At 62.8% G+C, this 17,703-nt stretch overlaps 1 protein-coding gene across 1 annotated transcript; it reads left to right on the top strand.

Moving 5' to 3' along the window:
• Positions 1 to 8,072: 8,072 nt before the first annotated feature.
• Positions 8,073 to 16,248, top strand: LOC112123877 (guanylate-binding protein 1-like). Its single transcript, XM_029913590.1, has 9 exons — positions 8,073 to 8,256; positions 8,364 to 8,491; positions 9,689 to 9,798; positions 9,957 to 10,150; positions 11,289 to 11,531; positions 12,405 to 12,679; positions 13,046 to 13,258; positions 15,041 to 15,143; positions 15,702 to 16,248. Exons 1-9 carry the CDS (start codon positions 8,082 to 8,084, stop codon positions 16,130 to 16,132), a joined length of 1,872 nt encoding a protein of 623 aa, XP_029769450.1. The 5' UTR covers positions 8,073 to 8,081; the 3' UTR covers positions 16,133 to 16,248.
• The last annotated feature ends 1,455 nt before the right edge of the window (positions 16,249 to 17,703 follow it).

Raw genomic sequence — 17,703 nt, 5'->3', positions numbered from 1 at the left:
CTGAACAGGCCATTCCCCACCCGCTATCTAGACTGAAAACATGGTGTCCAGTGGGCGTTCCCCAGGTGTAACGCCATTCGAAATACAGACACATGGTCAGTATTCTTAACTTCACATACAAAAATGCTCCACGCACACACCTAGGATAATGGTATTCAGCAAATCCTCCCTTTTCCAATGACCACGCACATGCCTGAACTTGCATAAAATACACCAAAACGATGCCAGACTCGTATCACCATCATATCACTGAAGAATATGGGGGGCAGTGTCACACTCGGCCTTGCTTAGCTGGGGACCCGAGATGCCAGGCCAAGGGGACCCGGCCCAATCTCCAGCCCCAGGCGCATGTGGATCGGCTCACACACCTGCCCCATTCAGGCCCTGTCATGGCTCGTACCCCTGCCCCATCTGCACCCCCCCACCCTGGCTCATGCCTCCCCTGTCTGTGCCCAACCTGGCAGCGCCGCCTGGAGGAGCAGAAGCAGGAGCTCTGCCGGCGCAATGAGGGGGCATCCTCGGACCGCTGCATGGCCGCCCTGCTGGAGCTGTCGGACGAGCTGGATGACCAGATCAGCGAGGGGGTCTACTCAGTGCCCGGGGGCTACCAGCGCTTCCTGGACGACCGGCAGCGCATGGTGGAGAGATACCGGCAGGTGCCGGGGAAGGGGGTAAAGGTAGGAGAGGGCTGGTGCCCGGCTCTGTGTGTCTTTGTGCCCCCTCGTTGTGCAGCCTGGGAACCTGCTGAGAACCAGGCACCAGCTTCCCTCACCTGGGCAGTTCCTGGATCCTTCCCAGAGCAGGGGCAGCATCAGGGTGTGAGCCGACCCCACCCTCACAGCCCTCCTGACTGCCAACGTGCCGGGGTGTCTGGTTCCCGTGGCCCCTCCAGCCCTCGGCCGCTCTGCTGGGGCTGCTGGGGGGGGCCCGGTTAGTGCCTGGGTGATGATGCCATTTGTCCTGTTAAAAACCGGGTTCAGCCCCCAGCTCATCCGGAACAGGCGCCGAGGGTGTCGAGTGGAAACCAAATGCTGACTCTGGGGCTGGATGGGAACTGGCGCCCCCTAGAGGGGAAAGGCCCCATGTCCCAGCCCCCGCCCCCGTGAGCCAGCCATTCCCTGCCCTGTGGCCGGATCAGGGCCTGCACCCCCTAGAGGGGAAAGCCCCTGCATCCCAGCACCCACCCCCCTCCAAGCCAGCCAGTCCCGTTACTCTCCGGTGCCATGATCCAGAATCCCAACCTGGATCTGGCTCCGTGCGACAAACCCCCCTGACCCGGTGGCTCCCACTCTCCATCCCCAGGCCGATGCGGCGCTGCAGGAGTTCCTCCAGTCCAAGGAGGCCGTGGCCCAGTCCATCCTGCAGACGGATGAGGCCCTGACGGAGAAGGAGAAGGAGATGGCAGGTACCACTGTGGGGACATCACGCCGCTGGGGCGCGGGAGAAGGTGCCTGGGCTGCAGCCCTGGTGGGCAGAGTCACCATGGCCCTCCCCATGCTGACCCACCTCTCTCTCCCCGTGCCAGCCGAGCGAGCCCGGGCCGAGGCGGCCGAGCGGGAGCAGCAGGTCCTGAAGCAGAAGGAGGCTGAGTTGCAGCAGAAGCTGGAGGACCAGGACCGCAGCTACCAGGAGAACCTGCGGCAGCTGGAGACGAAGCTGGAGGACGAGAGGAAGAAGCTGCTGGAGGAGCAGGGCAAGATGATGGATCAGAAACTGAAGGTACCAGGGGGGCCGCGGGTGCTTGGCGCTGCGGGGGATGGATGGGCAGACCTGCTGCTGTCGACCCTGGCCCTGTGCTTTGGGGGGCCCCCTCGCTTCAGGGGGATGTGGGGCCTGGGTGACGCAGGGGCTGGTAGCAGCTCTGCTCTGCCCCATTTTGACGGCTCCCAGCATTAATTGGGAGAGGAGGGGGCACGGCAGAATGGGGGCAGGGAGGGGGCAGGAAGAGGTGGGGTGGGGCTTGGGGCAGGGGGGGTGTTCGGGCCCCGCACCTGCCTAGGGACAGCCCGGGCCTGCCTGCCCAGGGGTGGGATTCCCGTGCGTAGGGCAGCCGGGGCGCTGGCAAATGGCTGTCGGGGCAGGATACCAGACTAGATGGCCCGTGCGGCGGATCCCCCCAAGATGGGATTGCTGGGGGGCGCAGTGTGGGGAACGGCGCCTGCACACACACAGCAGGACTCATCCCCTCCAGGAGGGGGCGGCAGGGACAAACACACCCTGGCCCCCCTGCCCTGGGCCCCCATTCCCCCCAGGCCAGCCCCACGCTGTTGCCGTGACCTCTCCCTGCCTGTGGGGTGGGGGATGTACCGTGGGGATCCCCCTCATGCTCTCGCTGCCCCCCAGGAGCAGGAGGCCCTGCTGAAGGAGGGGTTCCGGGAGGAGGCCGGACGCCTGGAGAACCAGATCCGGCACCTGCAGCAGCAGAATGAGGAGATCCGGAAGCCATCGTGGATCCAATCGGCGCTGGGGGTGCTGGGCGATGTGGCCACCCTCGTGCTACCCGGCTTCATCGGCAAGGCCGCTGGGGCCATCACCAACTTCGTCCGGCGCCTGTTCTGATGGGGTCCCCAGCTGCCCACTCGCCTCTGTACCCCAGCGCCCGTTCACCTGCGGAACCCCCTGCCACAGGACGCTCCACTGGCAAGCAGCTTTAATAACATCCAGCAAAGGCTCCCAACCTCCTTGCTTCCTGGCCGGGGCTGGCCCCCCACTGGCGGGATCAGGAAGGAAAATCTCCCCCACAAGGCCTTGCAGGGAGGGAGACGTGCTACCTCAAGGTGCACAGGTGCTGTTGGAGAGGGATCCCGGGATGATTGGGCCCATTGGCCTGATCTGTGGGCACGATCCAGGTGAAGTGGCCACGAGAACATCACCCCAAGGGGGAGTGAAATGCTGCCCACACCTGGAGCTGAGGCAGCCCTCTGCCCTGGGTACCTCCCCAGCCCCAGGCTGAGGGGTGGGAGCTGGTGTGGGGGAAGGGCGCCTCTCTCCTTGCCTCGTAGCTGGTTGGCTTTAAACTCTGCAATTAAATAAATGTCCCCACGAACCTCCCTTAGAACGTGTCTGGGTCTCTTTGCTGCTCTCTGGGGACATGAATCGCCGCCCTGAACAAAACATGAGGGACGCCTGCGTGCTGGGATGAGCCGTGAACCTGCCTTGGCTGCCCTGAACTTCTCGCTGTCAAGGCAGGGTCAGCGCAGTGAGAGTTTTAAGCAGCGGGGTGTCTAGTAGTTACAGCAGGGGGGTTGGGAGCCAGGACTCCTGGGTTCTCTCCCGGGCTCTGAGAGGGAAGTGGGGTGTAGTGGTTAGTGCGGGATGGGGTTGGGAGCCAGGACTCCTGGGTTCTCTCTCCAGATCTGGGAGGGGAGCGGAGTCTGGTGGTTAGAGCAGGGGAGCTGGGAGCCAGGACTCCTGGGTTCTCTCCGAGCTCTGGGAGGGGAGTGGGGGCTGGTGGTTAGAGCTGGGGGGCTGGGAGCCAGGAGTCCCGGGTTCTCCCCGGCTCTGGGAGGGGAGTGGGGTGCAGTGGTTAGTGCGGGACGGGGTTGGGAGTAGACACCCACGCTGGGTGGCAGAGCTGGGATGGGGAGGAGAGCCCGGGGCTGGGAGAGCAGGCGGCTGTTGGTTGGTTGAGGGGCATCGGTACCATGGGCCCGTTCCCAGGTCCAGTGCCTCTTGTGCATCCATCTGTTTGGATTCCACAGCCGGGAACGGCAGCCCAGCCAGAGCCACCCGGCCCGGCCCTTTCTCGCCGGGTCGCCGATGCAGAGTGGGGTGATATCGGGGCTCCCGGGGCCTGTAAGGGGCGTCCCGGCTGTTAGACATCTGCCTACGTAACCCCCAGGAAGAGGAAGTGGAAGCTGAGCCGGGGGCGCTGCCTGGTGGGGGCGTCGGTGGACAGTTCGACAGTGACTCCAGTCTTGGTGCCCGGGGCAGCCGTGGTCTCTGCAGTGCCCTGGCTGCTGTGAGCCCCCCGGTGCAGCCTCCGCGGCCGGCCATCGGGGGCCTGCTCGTTACCGTGTCTGGAGTCTGGACCAGCTTGGGGCCCAAGGACACGGGGTGGCCCCTGCCTGCCAGTGCCCTCAGTGGGGCTGGCACATTCCAGGAGCCGGGTACGGGCTTGTGGGCTGGGAGGAGGGTGCCTGCTGGGAGGCAAGGAGCCGTGCACCCTGGCCCACCATGTCCCAGGTCAGAGCTGGGGTTCCCGTCACCCCCGTGCTCTCCAGAATGCCCCCGCCCGGACCCATCCAGCCCTTGACCAGCGGTGCCTGGGGAAGGGGACACAGCCACGCTGCGCTCGGCTGACGGACATGGCCTGATGCCAGACCCGCCAGCACGCTGGGGCTCAGCTCTGCCCCCTAGGCAGAGAGCAGCAGGATTCTTTGCAGTGATGCCTTCCTGTGGCTGCACTCGGAACTGCTGTGCTGTGTGTCATGGCCCCTGTACTGCCAACAGCTGCCGCCATGTCTGGAAACCTGGCGTGGCAAACACGGGGTTAAACATCCCCTGTATCAGGATAGAGAGACAGGCCACAAGGGCTCTGACCTGCTCCCCCTGCGCCTGCGGGATCATCCCCACCAGCTGGGCGGCTGCAGGCTCAGCCGGCGTCACCAGCTCGGAGAGGTTTGCAGTGATGCCGACTCTCGGGAGTCTCATGATAATTATCGTTTCCCTTAAAGCCCCAGCTCCTGAAGTCAGGTGGCTCTGGGATGGTTTCAGCCTTAAAGAAAAAGGACATTTCTAGCCCTCATGTCTGGAGAAAGCTTCAAAATGCTGATGACAGATCCCAGCCCCTGCTGCTCTAAGCCGCTAGACCCCACTCCCCTCCCAGAGCTGGAGAGAGAACCCAGGAGTCCTGGCTCCCAGCCCCCCCTGCTCTAACCACCAGCCCCCCTCCCCTCCCAGAGCCAAGGAGTGAACCCAGGAGTCCTGGCTCCCAGCCCCCCTGCTCTAACCATCAGCCCCCACTCCCCTCCCAGAGCTGGAGAGAGAACCCAGGAGTCCTGGCTCCCGGCCCCCCCTGCTCTAACCACCAGCCCCCCTCCCCTCCCAGAGCCGGGGAGAGAACCCAGGAGTCCTGGTTCCCAGCCTCACTTCCCCCTGCTCTAACCACTAGACCCCATTCCCCTCCCAGAGCCGGGGAGAGAACCCAGGAGTCACACTGGTAAGGGCACATAAGAATGCCTTACAGCCGCAGGCCGTGTGTTAGAAATAGCAGAGGGGAAATGCTGTGATGCTATTAACCCCTTTGCAAATGACTCTACAGTTGGGTAAATGAGCAGTAAGTGTGTGTGTTTTAGTAGCTGGTGCCCGGTGCTCATAATTAATTATCTGCACAAAATACCTCATAATCCAGATGAAAACAAGCGTTTTTACCACATTGTAATAATTGAAGGATGTGATTTTAAATTTCCAGTCCCTACATTCAGATATAACCAATGGAAGATAACATACACATTGTACTCCGATATAGAGCCTCTACCGATTGGAATGAATTTGACTGTTTTAAAAAGATTGCTTGCGCACCCCTATTGAAGGAATTATTGACGTGCTGCTAAAGAAGAAGTGTGCAGAATCAAGGTCCATTACTCCACCCATAAGATTAAACAAGTGTTTAAGAGGGTTAGTAAAGATTTGAAACACAAATTGTGGGAATCTTTGTTGGGTTGGTCTCCCATGGCATCAGGGATCTTACACGTGGCCTTACATCCAGTCGTGGTGATCATCGGGATTCAGCTGGTTTGACCAGTAAGCATGGTGGCCTTGGCTGGCTGGGGAAGGAGAACTGTGCAGAAGGTATGAAAGGTTGGTATTCGAAGTCCACAAATGTCATTCTTGGCCTTACCCAGGAGGCGAGCTCGGCAAGTGCCAGTATTGGACTCCTGTGGTGACGATGGCTTTGGTAAAGTGTTGTCAAGGTGGGGAGTGTAACGAGAGGCTGAGCACACAAGATGGCTGCGGGTGATGCTAAGTCCAGACACAAGAAGGCCGTGGGTTGATCCGGGCTGGGGGAGCCAGCGGGGTCACCCAGGATCGGCACTGGGGGAGGGGGTGGAGAGCAGGGTCTGACCCGGCCGCTGTGCTGCAGGGGTGGGGGCTCGGTGGGGGGGAGCACTGGGATCCCAAGAGGCCAAGGACGGTGGGTTCCTGTTTCATCTGGAATTTCATTCCCCGAGAAGGGAAGATTTGCACTTTGGAGGGGGGAGATGGGGAAACTGAGGCAAGGGGGGGTCCGAGGCAGCAGCTGCAGCTGAGGTTGGACACGTCTCCCCACTCCCAGCGCACTGGGGCTCAGCTCTGCCCCCTAAGCAGGGGGGCAGCGGCAGGCTTTGCAGTGAGGCCTTCCCCTGGGTGCCCTCGGGCCGCTGTGCTGTGTGTCATGGCCCCTGTACTGCCAGCAGCTGCCTCCGCGCCTGGAAACCCGGCGTGGCAAGCCCGGGGTTAAACACCCTCGGGATGGAGACGCAGCCCCTGCGCCCCGCGGGACCGGCCCCCCAGCTGGGCGGCTGCAGCTCCGAGAGACTCGCGCCCCCCCCCGCCGGGTTTCCCGGAATCAGCCCCGTGCCGAGAAAGGCTCCGGCTTTCGGTTTCCATCGGAGTCTGACACGTTCAGGGATCTGAGCTGCCGGACCCGGCTCGTCCCCCGCCCCGGGATGTGGGGCGGCAGCTGCAGGGCGGGGCCGGGCACCCTGTGCTGCGGGGGGATCACTCCCCAAGCACCCGCCCCCCCAGCCAGAGAGAGAACCCAGGAGTCCCGCCCGGGCCGGAGGAGGAGCCGAGTGTCACGCAGCGGCTGAGCGGGGCTGGGCTCTGGGTGACTTCTCCTCTCATTTCCCAGACGGGCTGGGGCTGGTGACCGGGCAGGAGAGACGCTGCCCCCCGCGGAATTCACCCGGCTTCCAGGCTGAGCGACCAGCCCCTGGTAAGAGACCCCCTGCGGGACATATCTGCCTTGCTGGCCCTGGGAACGAACCCAGGAGTCCTGGCTCCCAGCCCCCCACTCTCATCCACTAGACCCCACTCCCCTCCCAGAGCTGGGGAGAGAACCCAGGAGTCCTGGCTCCCAGCCCCCCTGCTCTAACCACCAGCCCCCACTCCCCTCCCAGAGCCGGGGAGAGAACCCAGGAGTCCTGGCTCCCAGCCACTAGACCCCACTCCCCTCCCAGAGCCGGGGAGAGAACCCAGGAGTCCTGGCTCCCAGCCCCCCCTCCCCTCCCCGAGCTGTGTATGGAGCCTGTCAGGGCACGGAGCTCGCACCCGCTCATTAGGGAGTTCCCCAGGGAGGTCCTGGCAGGGCAAAGACCGGAGGACAGTTTAAGCAGCGGGCCAGGCTGGCACACATGGGGGTAGGGGGGCAGGGAACCCAGCCCTACTCCCCGGCTCTGTGAAACCCAACTGGATCAGGGCCCTGCGGGGTGTTGTCATCTCACTGCTGCTGGGGCAACGTGCTGTTTAGCCTGCTCCGGGGTCGCTCTGGCCTCGCCCCCAGGCTCCGGGATCCCCCCACCGTACGGAAGAAGCACAAGGACTGCGAAGGGGCTTTTTGCCCACGAAAGCTTAAGCCCAAAGACATGTTAGTCTTAAACTCCTCGTTGTTCTGGTGGCTACAGACTCGCACGGCTCCCCCCTGACGCTGACGGACTGGGTGTTCCTGCTGAAATGATCAGCAGTGACTGGGGGCCCTAGCGCCAGTGACAATCCAGCCCTGCCCTGCCCGCCTTTGTGGCTGCAAAGAAAACATTTCCAAATGTGATCTCTTCCAGACAGGGTTTTCTGCCTGAGTGTGCAGAGAGCCTGAGCCGAAAGCCCTGTGAGTGGCATGAACTGCCTTGTTTCTAGTGTTGGCACGTTAACTCTGAAACCTAATGATGACACCCGTGACCTATTTCACTGCTCATTCCAGCTATGGGTTGGCCCAGGCATAGCGCCTGAGGTTGGAGCCATTTGTTGCTGGGGGGGGGGATTTGGGAGAAACGCTCCTTTTGTGTGCGCCTTTGGGGCAGAGCGCCTTGGACACCAGCTGTTGACACCCTCCTGTCCTTCCTGCAGGGCTCTCTGCTGCTCCCTCTCTTTAGCCCGTGGCCATGGAGGGGCCCGTGTGCCTGGTGGGGAACGGCGCCAACGGGGAGCTGGAGGTGAACCCCGCAGCGCTGGAGATCCTGCGCGGCGTGGCCCAGCCCGTGGTGGTGGTGGCCATCGTGGGGCTGTACCGCACCGGCAAGTCGTATCTCATGAACTCCTTGGCCGGGAAGCAGAGAGGTGAGAGCTGTCCCAGCCCCCTTCCCGTGGGCCCCGGGCTGGAGCCGGGAGCGAGGGGGCAGGCGTGCCTGGGCACTGGGTCTCTACCCCGTCTCCTCTCTCCCCAGGGTTCTCGCTGGGCGCCACGGTGCAGTCGCACACCAAGGGCATCTGGATGTGGTGCCTGCCCCACCCCCGCCGGGCTGGCCACACGCTGGTGCTGCTGGACACCGAGGGGCTGGGCGACGTGGAGAAGGTGAGCGGGGGGCGGCGGGGGGGGGCTGGAGAAAGGGGCCGTGCGGCCCCTGCCTGGGGAGCAGGTTCTGAGACCCCAAGGCCAGAGGGACCCTGTGACCGTCTAGCCTGGCCCCAGGGCCCGTCTAAGGGGTGGGCGGCTGGGTCCCGGCCTGGGGTACGGTACTCAAGGGGTTGCCCTGCCGGGACCTCCCACCCACTGGCCTGCCAAGGGGCTGGGGCAGCCAGGCAGGGGCGGCAGTGTCTGGAGGGGGTGGACGGACCAAGCTGTGGGGGGGGGCAGGTGGAGCAGCCAGGTAACTCCTCCCAAGTGGGGGTGCCCCTCCTCCCCAGCTGCCCCACTCCACTGCCCCCCCTGGGGGCGGAGCCGCCCCCCCAAGCTCGGACCTGGAGCCTGGCGGGGGGCAGGTGCTGATGTGGGGGTGTCCCCCTCCCGCCCCATGTATCCAGTCTCAGCTGAGCTGAGCGGGGGCTCAGGGGGGCCTGTCTGTCCTGGCACCTCTGGCCAGGGATGCCAAGTGCAGAAAATTATTTTTATGGACAGTACAGAAAAAAATGACGGACGACCCCATCTTTTTACGGAAACATTCTTCCGTAATATAAAGAGCCAGTGACGGCCTCTCTGTGACTTACCGGCGGGGAGCCTGTGGGAGGCTGCTGGGCCTGGCCCGCTGTACCCCGACCCCCAACTCCCCCCCAGGGTTCATTCCGCTCCCTGCTCAAAACCGGCGCCCGATTCCCAGGCTGAATTTGCCGCACTTCACCTCCCGGTCGCTGGCTCACACCCCTTCCCACTCTGCTCGACGCCCCGAGCAAATCTCTGCTCCCCACGGCCGGCCGGCCGGACAGACGGGGATCGCGGTGCCCCGGAGCCTGCCCTGGGCCCAGCTCAACAGTGGGAGCCCTGGCCTGGCTCGCTGTGGGGCAGGGCTTCGAACCTCGAATCGTCCTCGGGGCTCTGCTCCAGCCCCTCCCCAATGTATCACCAGCCGGCAGGGATGGCTGGGCCCAGATTGGGCACACATCCAGCATGTCGCCTTCAGGCCAACCCCAGAGGGGAGATCCCCTCCCTGATCCCACTGGAGGGCCCCTGTTTGTGCAGCCCAGGCCGGTGCGCTCGGCCCTGGAGCAGCCCCCTCTGGCCCTGTGCTGGGCACCCGGGCTCGTGTTTCAGATCCAACCCCCCTTCGCTGCCCAGGGCGACACCAAGAACGACGCGTGGATCTTCGCGCTGGCCGTGCTGCTCAGCAGCACCCTGGTCTACAACAGCAAAGGGACCATCGACCAGTACGCCATGGAGCAGCTGCAGTATCCTTGCCTGGGGGGTGGCCCCTGGGGAGCATGGGGCTGGGGTCCTGGGGGGTGGTCCCTGGGGGATGTGGGGCTGGGATCCCCCCTATTCAGTCCCACGCTGGGTGGTAGCACCCAGGCCTGGCCCCAGTTTGAGTCCTCAGCCCTCGGCCCAGCTTCGTGTCGGAGCTGACAGAGCACATCAAGGTGAAGGCGCAGGGAGGGGACGACACGGAGGAGGACACGGAGTTCGTCCGCTTCTTCCCCAGCTTCGTCTGGGCCGTGCGGGATTTCACGCTGGAGCTGAGGATCGAGGGGCAGCTGGTGACGGAGGATCAGTACCTGGAGCACGCGCTGGCCCTGAGGAAAGGTGAGCTGGGGTCCGCTGTGTGCAGGAGGGGCCCATCACCCCTGGTATCCTGCCTCCTCCCTGCCCCCGAGATCAGGCCCATGGGCCCATCTACCCCGGCGTCCCGGCTCCTGTCACCGAGGCCCAGGAACCCAGTGCGCTGCACAAACAGAACAAAGATACAGGCCCTGCTCCAAGGAGCCGACGGTGTAAGAGACACGCGGTGGAGATAGACAGATGTGGGGGCGCCAGGGGAGACGATAGGGCAACGTGGTCAGAACGGCCCTTCTCGGCCCTCGCATCTGTGAACGTTCCTTGGCCAGGTCCAAATGAAACCTAACCCGAACTCTCAGTGGCATAACCCATAGGAACCGTAACCCTTGGGCAGGAATCCGTACCCATAGGAACCGTAAGTGTCGGGCAGGGAGCCCTACCCGTAGGAACCCTAACCCTAAGAGGCATAACCCATACAAACCCTAACCCTAGGGAAGGGAGCCCCATTCATAGGAACCCTCGTTCTGAGTCTAAGTGGCATAACCCATAGGAACCTTAACCCTAACTCCACATGGCCTACCCCCAGAAAGCCTCCTCGACATATCCTACCCACGCAAACCCAAACCCGAACTCTATGTTGCCTACCGCCGAGCTCTGCCATACCGCTGGATAACGCGCAGGTCTCCGCGTCTCCCGAGCGCCGGGCGCCCCCGACCCCCGAAGCTCCCGCGCAGCGGGTGGGAGAGGTGTGTAGTCACCGCCGACCGTTTGGGTTTGGTGAAACCTGCAGAGTAAGGCGCCATTTCGCAGGTTCTGGTTGGGGTTGTTGACTTGTTCTGTTGGGGGGAAAATAAATAATAAAAAAATCCAAAAAATTGGATTTTGTTTCTTTTGGTTTTAAACAACGTTTGGTTCCAAAATCTCCATTTGATTTTATTCCACGTCCCAACTCCAAACGTGTTTAAAAAAGGCCGGGATGAAAACACCACGTTTCCTTTGGCCCCAAAGTAGGTTTTTTTTCAGCTTTTCATTTGCCAAAACTTCTCATTTTCCACCTGACCTAAGCCTGAAATTTCCCCCTGACATTTGCAAGCTGCCAACGACCCCAAACTCCGTTATTAGCGCAGTGCTGGGTGTAACCTCCTGCTTCTCCTTGGCTCTCCAGGCAACAACAAGAAGGTGATGGAATACAACCTGCCGCGTCAGTGCATCCGCAACTTCTTCCCCACCCGCAAGTGCTTCGTGTTTGTCCAGCCGACATCGCGGCAGGAGATGGGCCAGCTGGACTTGCTACCCACCAGTGCCCTGGACCCGCAGTTCCTGGACCAGACCCGCCGGTTCTGTGATTACGTCTTCCAGTGCTCCCACGTCAAGACGGTCAAAGGAGGGATTCCGGTCAATGGGCGAAGTACGTCAGCCCCGCGGCTGCTCTGTGGAGACGCAGGCCGATGGCTTTGCCGGCCGATCTGCCCTCTTTGGCCGAGAGAAACCCAGCCCCGAGGAGGGAGGAATTCCCCCTGCGTGTGGGGGGCTATTTTCAGAGAGCATTTAGCAGGTGTTGGAGAATCGAACCGTCTGTGACACTGGGAGATCCCCTGGGTCCTTGGTCCCTCTCCCTTTGTCCTGTCTGGTGGCCTCCTTCTTGCCCAACACCAGGGGTGAAAGCAGAACCCTCCCAAGCAGAAGCTGTTAGCCCTGGAGCTAGCGAGACGAGGGTCCCCTAGCGGGGCTGTGACCGCTCGGATCCCCTGGGGATGGGCATGGGAGGGCACCGGTAACACACTCTGCCCTGGGTCGCACCTGGCCTGTAGCAGGGATGGAAACTGGGGCCTCTCCTGCATTCAGGGATCCTTGAGCCGCTCGGCTTCAGATTCGGCCAGATGCCGACACTCAGCCGCCTTGGCAAGCTGCCGGTTAAACGGCCCCGGCCCGGTCCCAGCTCTGCAGAGCCCTGCGGAGACGGTGCTGGCGTGATCCGCCGGTGGGTGGGCGTGACGGGTGCCCCTCGCCCCGGGCTGACATGCTGCGGAGAGGAGCTCGTTCCGGGCCCGGCTACGGAGCCCTGGCTCTGCTCAGAGGACGTTTGTTCTGAGCCTCTTGCGGTTCGAATCCCAGATGAGCCCCGTTGGACTGGGGTCTGCGACCAGAATAATCTCTGTTCCCCCGGGGTCAGCGCGGAGGAGAATCTGGGATACGCTCCCCAGCGGAGTCCCCGGGGTGCCAGGTGCTGTACAAATGTACAGTCCCCTCCCCCCAGCTCTTACCCCTTCCCCTTCCCCAGGGTTCGGCTCCTTAGTGCAGAGCTACGTGGGCACCATCCGCAGCGGGCAGGTGCCCTGCCTGGACAACGCGGTGACCGCCATGGCCACCATCGAGAACGAGGCGGCCCTCAGGGAGGCGCTGGCTCACTACGCGGCCGGGATGGGGGGGCTGCGGCTGCCGGCGGAGCTGGCCGAGCTCTCGGCGGCGCACGGGACACACGAGGGGGACGCCCTGCGGCTCTTCATGCAGCGCTCCTTCAAGGACGAGGAGCAGGAGTTCCAGAAGCAGGTGGTGGTAGGTGGGGGCGTCCCGGGCCGGGCCCAGCGGCAAGGAGAGCGTTGCTGGGATGGATCTGCACTGCGGGGGGCCCGCTGGGCACCAGTGGTGGGTCAGGGCCCCTTTGTGCCCTGCGCTGTACGGATACCCGACCGAAACCTGGTCCCTGCTCCAGGGACCGTCCAATCCCCAGGTGACCGATTGGCCAATGGACCATTGGCTCCCCCAATCCTCCGATTGGCCAATGACCCTTTGACCCGCTGATCCCCCGACTGGCCAGTGACCCACACTCGGGTGCAGGTGTCAGCCAGGAGAGGCGGGGGGGCACCAGAATCCAGCCGCAGCCGTAGCTCTGCAATGAGGTTTCTCCCTTTCCGTGCCCAGGCCGGGATCACGGAGCGATACGCAGACATCCTCGCAGAAAACGAGGCCGTTTCGGAGCAGACCTGCCGCGCCCTGCTGGAGGAGCTCTCGGCCGCCATGCAGCAGAGACTCAGCGCCGGGCTTTACTCCCAGCCTGGCGGGTACCAGGCCTACGACAGGGACCAGACCCAGGTGGTGGAGAATTACCGGGCCAAGCCCAACAAAGGGGTCAAGGTGAGTGTCTGAAATTAGCCCCCCCCCCCCCCCCCCTCGGCCTGGCAGCTACAACAGCGACTGCAGCTCCGGGAGAAGGAGCTGGATTTCACTCCGGCTCGTGTCTCGCCAGCAGAGCTGGTGCCTAAACCCCCGCGGCCGAGTCAGGCTTCCCCGCTTCGCTGAGGAGAAAGCAGAGGGGCGACGGCAGGGAAAGGCCAGGGGGGAACCGGGGTCTGATCAGTGACAGATTCAGAGTTTGTGGGGCCCTGGGCTCAGCTTCATTTTTTGGGGCCCCCACTGTGGGGGGAGCATTGTCTCTTATCTCCCTCCCCCCCGTTTTTCATTTTTTCTCCATTCTCCTGGGGCTCAGGCTGGGGGTAGGGGGTCTGGGAGGGAGTTAGGTGCATGGGAAGGGGCTCAGGGTGGGGGTGGGGGGGTCTGGGAGGGAGTTAGAGTGCGGGAGGGGGCTCAGGGATGGGGTGCAGGGGCTGGGAGGGAGTTAGGGGGCAGAAGCAGGCTGCGGGTGGGGGTCTGGGAGGGAGTTAGGGGGCAGAAGCAGGCTGGGGGTGGGGGTCTGGGAGGGAGTTAGGGCATGGGAGGGGGCTCAGGGATGGGGCAGGGGATTGGGGTGCAGAGCGCTTACCTGGGGCAGCTCCTGTTTGGTGCGGGGGGTGCAAGTGGCTCTGTGCACCCCCCGCAGCTCCCATTGGCTGTGATTCTCAGAGCCGCCTCCCCCCGCCAGGCAGGGCTGCCCGGAACGTGGGGGCTTTGGGGGCTGCAGCCCAGGGCACAGCCGGCGGCCGGAGAGAAGCATGTTTCCCCTTCAAAGCGCCGCTTCTCTCCGGCCGGCTGCACGGCCGCCCCATGTCCTCCTGAGTCCTCCGGCCGCGTTCGTGGCGCTCCTGCCGCCCGCACCGCCCGCCTGCTCCCCCCAGGCTGCGGGTGAGCCTCCCTCCGTGCTCCCCTGCCCCCCACAGCTTCTCCCCCGCAGCCCCCGTCCCGCTGGTGCTGAGCTGGCCAAGTGCCCGGCCCGGGGGCCCCACGCCAGGGCACTGTGTGTTTCATGGTAAATTGTGACCTGCAGTCACTGTGGCCCATGGTGATGGACTCCGATTCCACGGGGGGAGTTGGAAAGGTCTCCCTTGGTCACGGAGCAGGAAGGCGCCGGGGGCAAATTCCCCCCAGGATCCTGCCCCGCTCTGCCTGGGCCCAATCCAAATCTTTCCATTGGCTGCGATGGGCTTTGGATCCGGCCCTGTATGAACAGAGATCAGGCTCTGTGTGAAATGACACCACATGTGTCATAGCTTCATCGATTCTCAGCGCACGAGGGGCCCCTGTGATCAGTGGGTCCGACCTCCTGCGTAGCACCGGGCGTAGGACGTCCCTGAAGTGATTCCTGTTTGAACGAGAGCAGATCTCATAGAGAAACACCCACATTGCCCCGCGGGTGAGAGCGTTTGCCTTGCGAGCCGGCAGCTCCTCTCGACCCGGTCGCTTGCTTTCTAACCCGGGGGTCTGGTGCACCATGGGGAAGCCCCCTCCAAAGCGTTGATTTTCCAGCCCCGAGGGGATGAGGCGGCAGAGAGGCGGGATCAGCCCCTGAGCTGCAGCTCAGCTCCCATCTCCCCACCCCTGACTCCGGCCCCTGTGATCCCTCTGTGTTCATGGGGGGAACATTTTGCCCTGAGGTGGAATAAAGTCCCCTGTGAGGCCTGCTCCCCTGAGAAAGGAGGGGGCTCATTAGCATATTGATTGGAGCTCACGAATAATCCAGCGCTTGGCCATCTCTGGTCCCAGGCGGAGGAGGCTCTGGAGCAGTTCCTGGCCGGTAAGAAGGCCGAGGCGGAGGCCGTGCTGAAGGCCGACAACCTGCTGACGGAGGCGGAGAAGCACGTGGCCGGTGAGACCCCACAAACAAGCCCCTGCCCCCTTTTCTTTGCAGCAGACCCAGTTTCCGTCGCTGTAGCGTCTGTGCAGCGCCTGGCGCCGCGGGGCCCTGGGCCGGGACTGGGGCTCGTGGGTGCTACGGCCATGCAGACTGCAAATAATACCAGGTCACACGCTGCAGAGTGTCTGTCAGCCAAACTCACTGCACCCACCAGGAGCTCCCTGCATCCCCCACCCCCCCCAGCAAACTCCCCGGGTGCCCCCTCCCAGCCCCCTTTATTTCAGAGACTCCCTGCAACCCCCTGCCCCTCCTCCCATGCCAGGTGCTCTGAATGCCCCTCTCTGCCCGCCATGCCCAGGGCTCTGTGGGTCCCCGTCCAAACTGCCCTTCGAGCCGTGGTTAGGTAGGTCCCATGCTGAGATGCTGGTGTCAGGGGATGGCTGCCTAGTTACCCGCCCCGTCTCATGCCAACCGAGTCGGGGGTGCGGGTTTGCGTGGTACCCGGGGGCTGCTCCAGGCGGTTGGGGGAGGGGCTGTGCCTCTATTTCCCCCTTTCTTTCCCCCCCAAAGAGGAGAAGCAGAAGGCGGAGATGCTGGAGCAGCAGCGGAAGGCGGCGGAGGAGAAGCGGCTGCAGACGGAGCAGCTGCTGAAGGACCAGGAGCGCAGCCACCAGGAGATCGTGAAGCAGCTGGAGGCCAAGGTGGCGGAGGAGCTGGCCAGTGCCCGGCAGGAGGCGGAGCGGGCGCTGGAGAGCAAGCTGAAGGAGCAGGAGGCCATGCTGCAGAAGGGCTTCGTGGAGAAAGCCAGGCTGATGGAGGACGAGATCTCGGGCCTCCGGCGGGAGATCAGCTCCGCCAGCACGACCGACTTTCTGTCAAAGCTTTTCGGCGCCATTGGGGAAGGGCTGAGAGCCGTCGCCAGCGTGTCCGATTTTCTGACGTACAGGCGCCAGCGGGGGAAGGGGACGAGTAACCCCAGTAAAACCCAGAGACGAAAGTAGCCGGGCCCCTGTGGGGTCCCCCCCGGCGGCAGGTCCCACAAACGCTGCTTCTCTGCACAGCCGAAAGCTTCTGCTGACTAATTCCTGTGATCTGCCAGATCCCCCAGCTACTAACACAGGGCCCAGCGCTGTCTGCAAAAGGAAGTCACAGGACGCCTGGGTTCTGTCCCCAGCTCCGAGAGGGGAGCAGGGTCTAGTGGTCAGAGCGGGTGGGCTGGAGCCAGGACACCTGAGTTCTGTCCCCATCTCCTGCACTGTAATTCTGTGTAACTCTGTGCTGGGCACATCACTGTTCTGTGCCTCAGTTTCCCCTCTGTGAAATGGGGACCTTGCCTCTGGGTGGGGAGGATGAAGTGTTTGTTTGTTAGGTGCTGAGCGGATGGTGCTATCTACACACACAGTGTTAACACGGGGATCTCCAGCGACCGGCTCCGATTTCCCTGCATGCCCCTACGGCCGTGTAAATGCAGCCCCACTCCCAGGGCCGTATCCCTGCCGGCGCTGTAACGGGGCTGCCAGGTGTCTAGGGAGAGGCAGCTGTGGGGATGTCTCCTTTCCCCGGCTCAGCATGCTGAGAGCTGGGTCATTATCCCCCCGTCTATAACGGGAGGGGCCGGCAGGTGGCTACAAACTCCCCAAAGCCTGTATCTCCCTGCGCCGGGAGATGCTGCCCCCTGCAGCCCGGGTAGGAATTAAACAGGTTTGCATGAGCTGGAGCAGCCCTGTCCCAGTGTCTTTATTAATGACATCTCTCACTCTCCCTCCACCTGCAAATCCAAGAAAACAGAGCCGAAGGGGCTATTTTTCTCCTCCAGTGGAAGCACGCAGCTGTCCTATGAGGCTTTGCAGCATTAGATCCCCCTTGCACATAGACAGATAGCGATATGGAGAAGATTCTACAATCAGAGGCTAAATGGAAGGAGCAATTAAGCCCCTTCATGGAGTGAGATTGCCAGAAATTAGAGAAGCCACTGTCCAAGGCACTGGGCCACAGGCGAGGCTAGAGCAAAAATTAAAGGCAGGTAGTTTCCCTGGTTGCAAAGGCAGCGGCTGAGGTTTCAGGCTGATGTGTCCGTGGGTGTTTAGAGTAGAAGATCTAGGAGAAAGGGAAAAAAGCAATGGCGAGCTAGCGTGACCCCAAGCGGGAAGCAAAGGGACAGCTTCTTGGGCACAGATCCGGCTGGAGAGAGACGCTGGGGATGTCTGAGCAAGGAAACTGCCCACTATTGTACGTCTCCACTGCGGGCCGGGCAGCAGGCCTGGGTGGGCGTTGGTTGTAAAGACACAGGATCGCACCCAAGGACAGACCTGACTCGTAGCTTCATTTTCTCCTTCTCCTGGAAACACCCTGCAAAGCCCCAACTATCAGCAAACCCCACGGGCCCAGAAGGGCAGCAGCAGCTTTCTGAACGGCAGCCGGGCAGGCTCTGGGGTCCTGCAAAGATCCAGCGCTGGGCGCGTGTTCCCGCGGCTAATCACCCGCCTGGTTAAATATATTGGTCTTATTTCCATCTGGAATGTGTCTGGCTTTAACCCCCAGCCGGCAGTTCTTGTCCTGCCTTTCTCCACCC

Source organism: Terrapene carolina, unplaced genomic scaffold, assembly GCF_002925995.2.
Source record: "Terrapene carolina triunguis isolate 2854851 unplaced genomic scaffold, T_m_triunguis-2.0 Scaffold718, whole genome shotgun sequence".
In the NCBI taxonomy this organism is placed as follows: domain Eukaryota; kingdom Metazoa; phylum Chordata; order Testudines; family Emydidae; genus Terrapene; species Terrapene triunguis.
The sequence above is the reverse complement of the archived record's forward strand: the minus strand, read 5'-3'. Positions and strand labels throughout refer to the sequence as shown.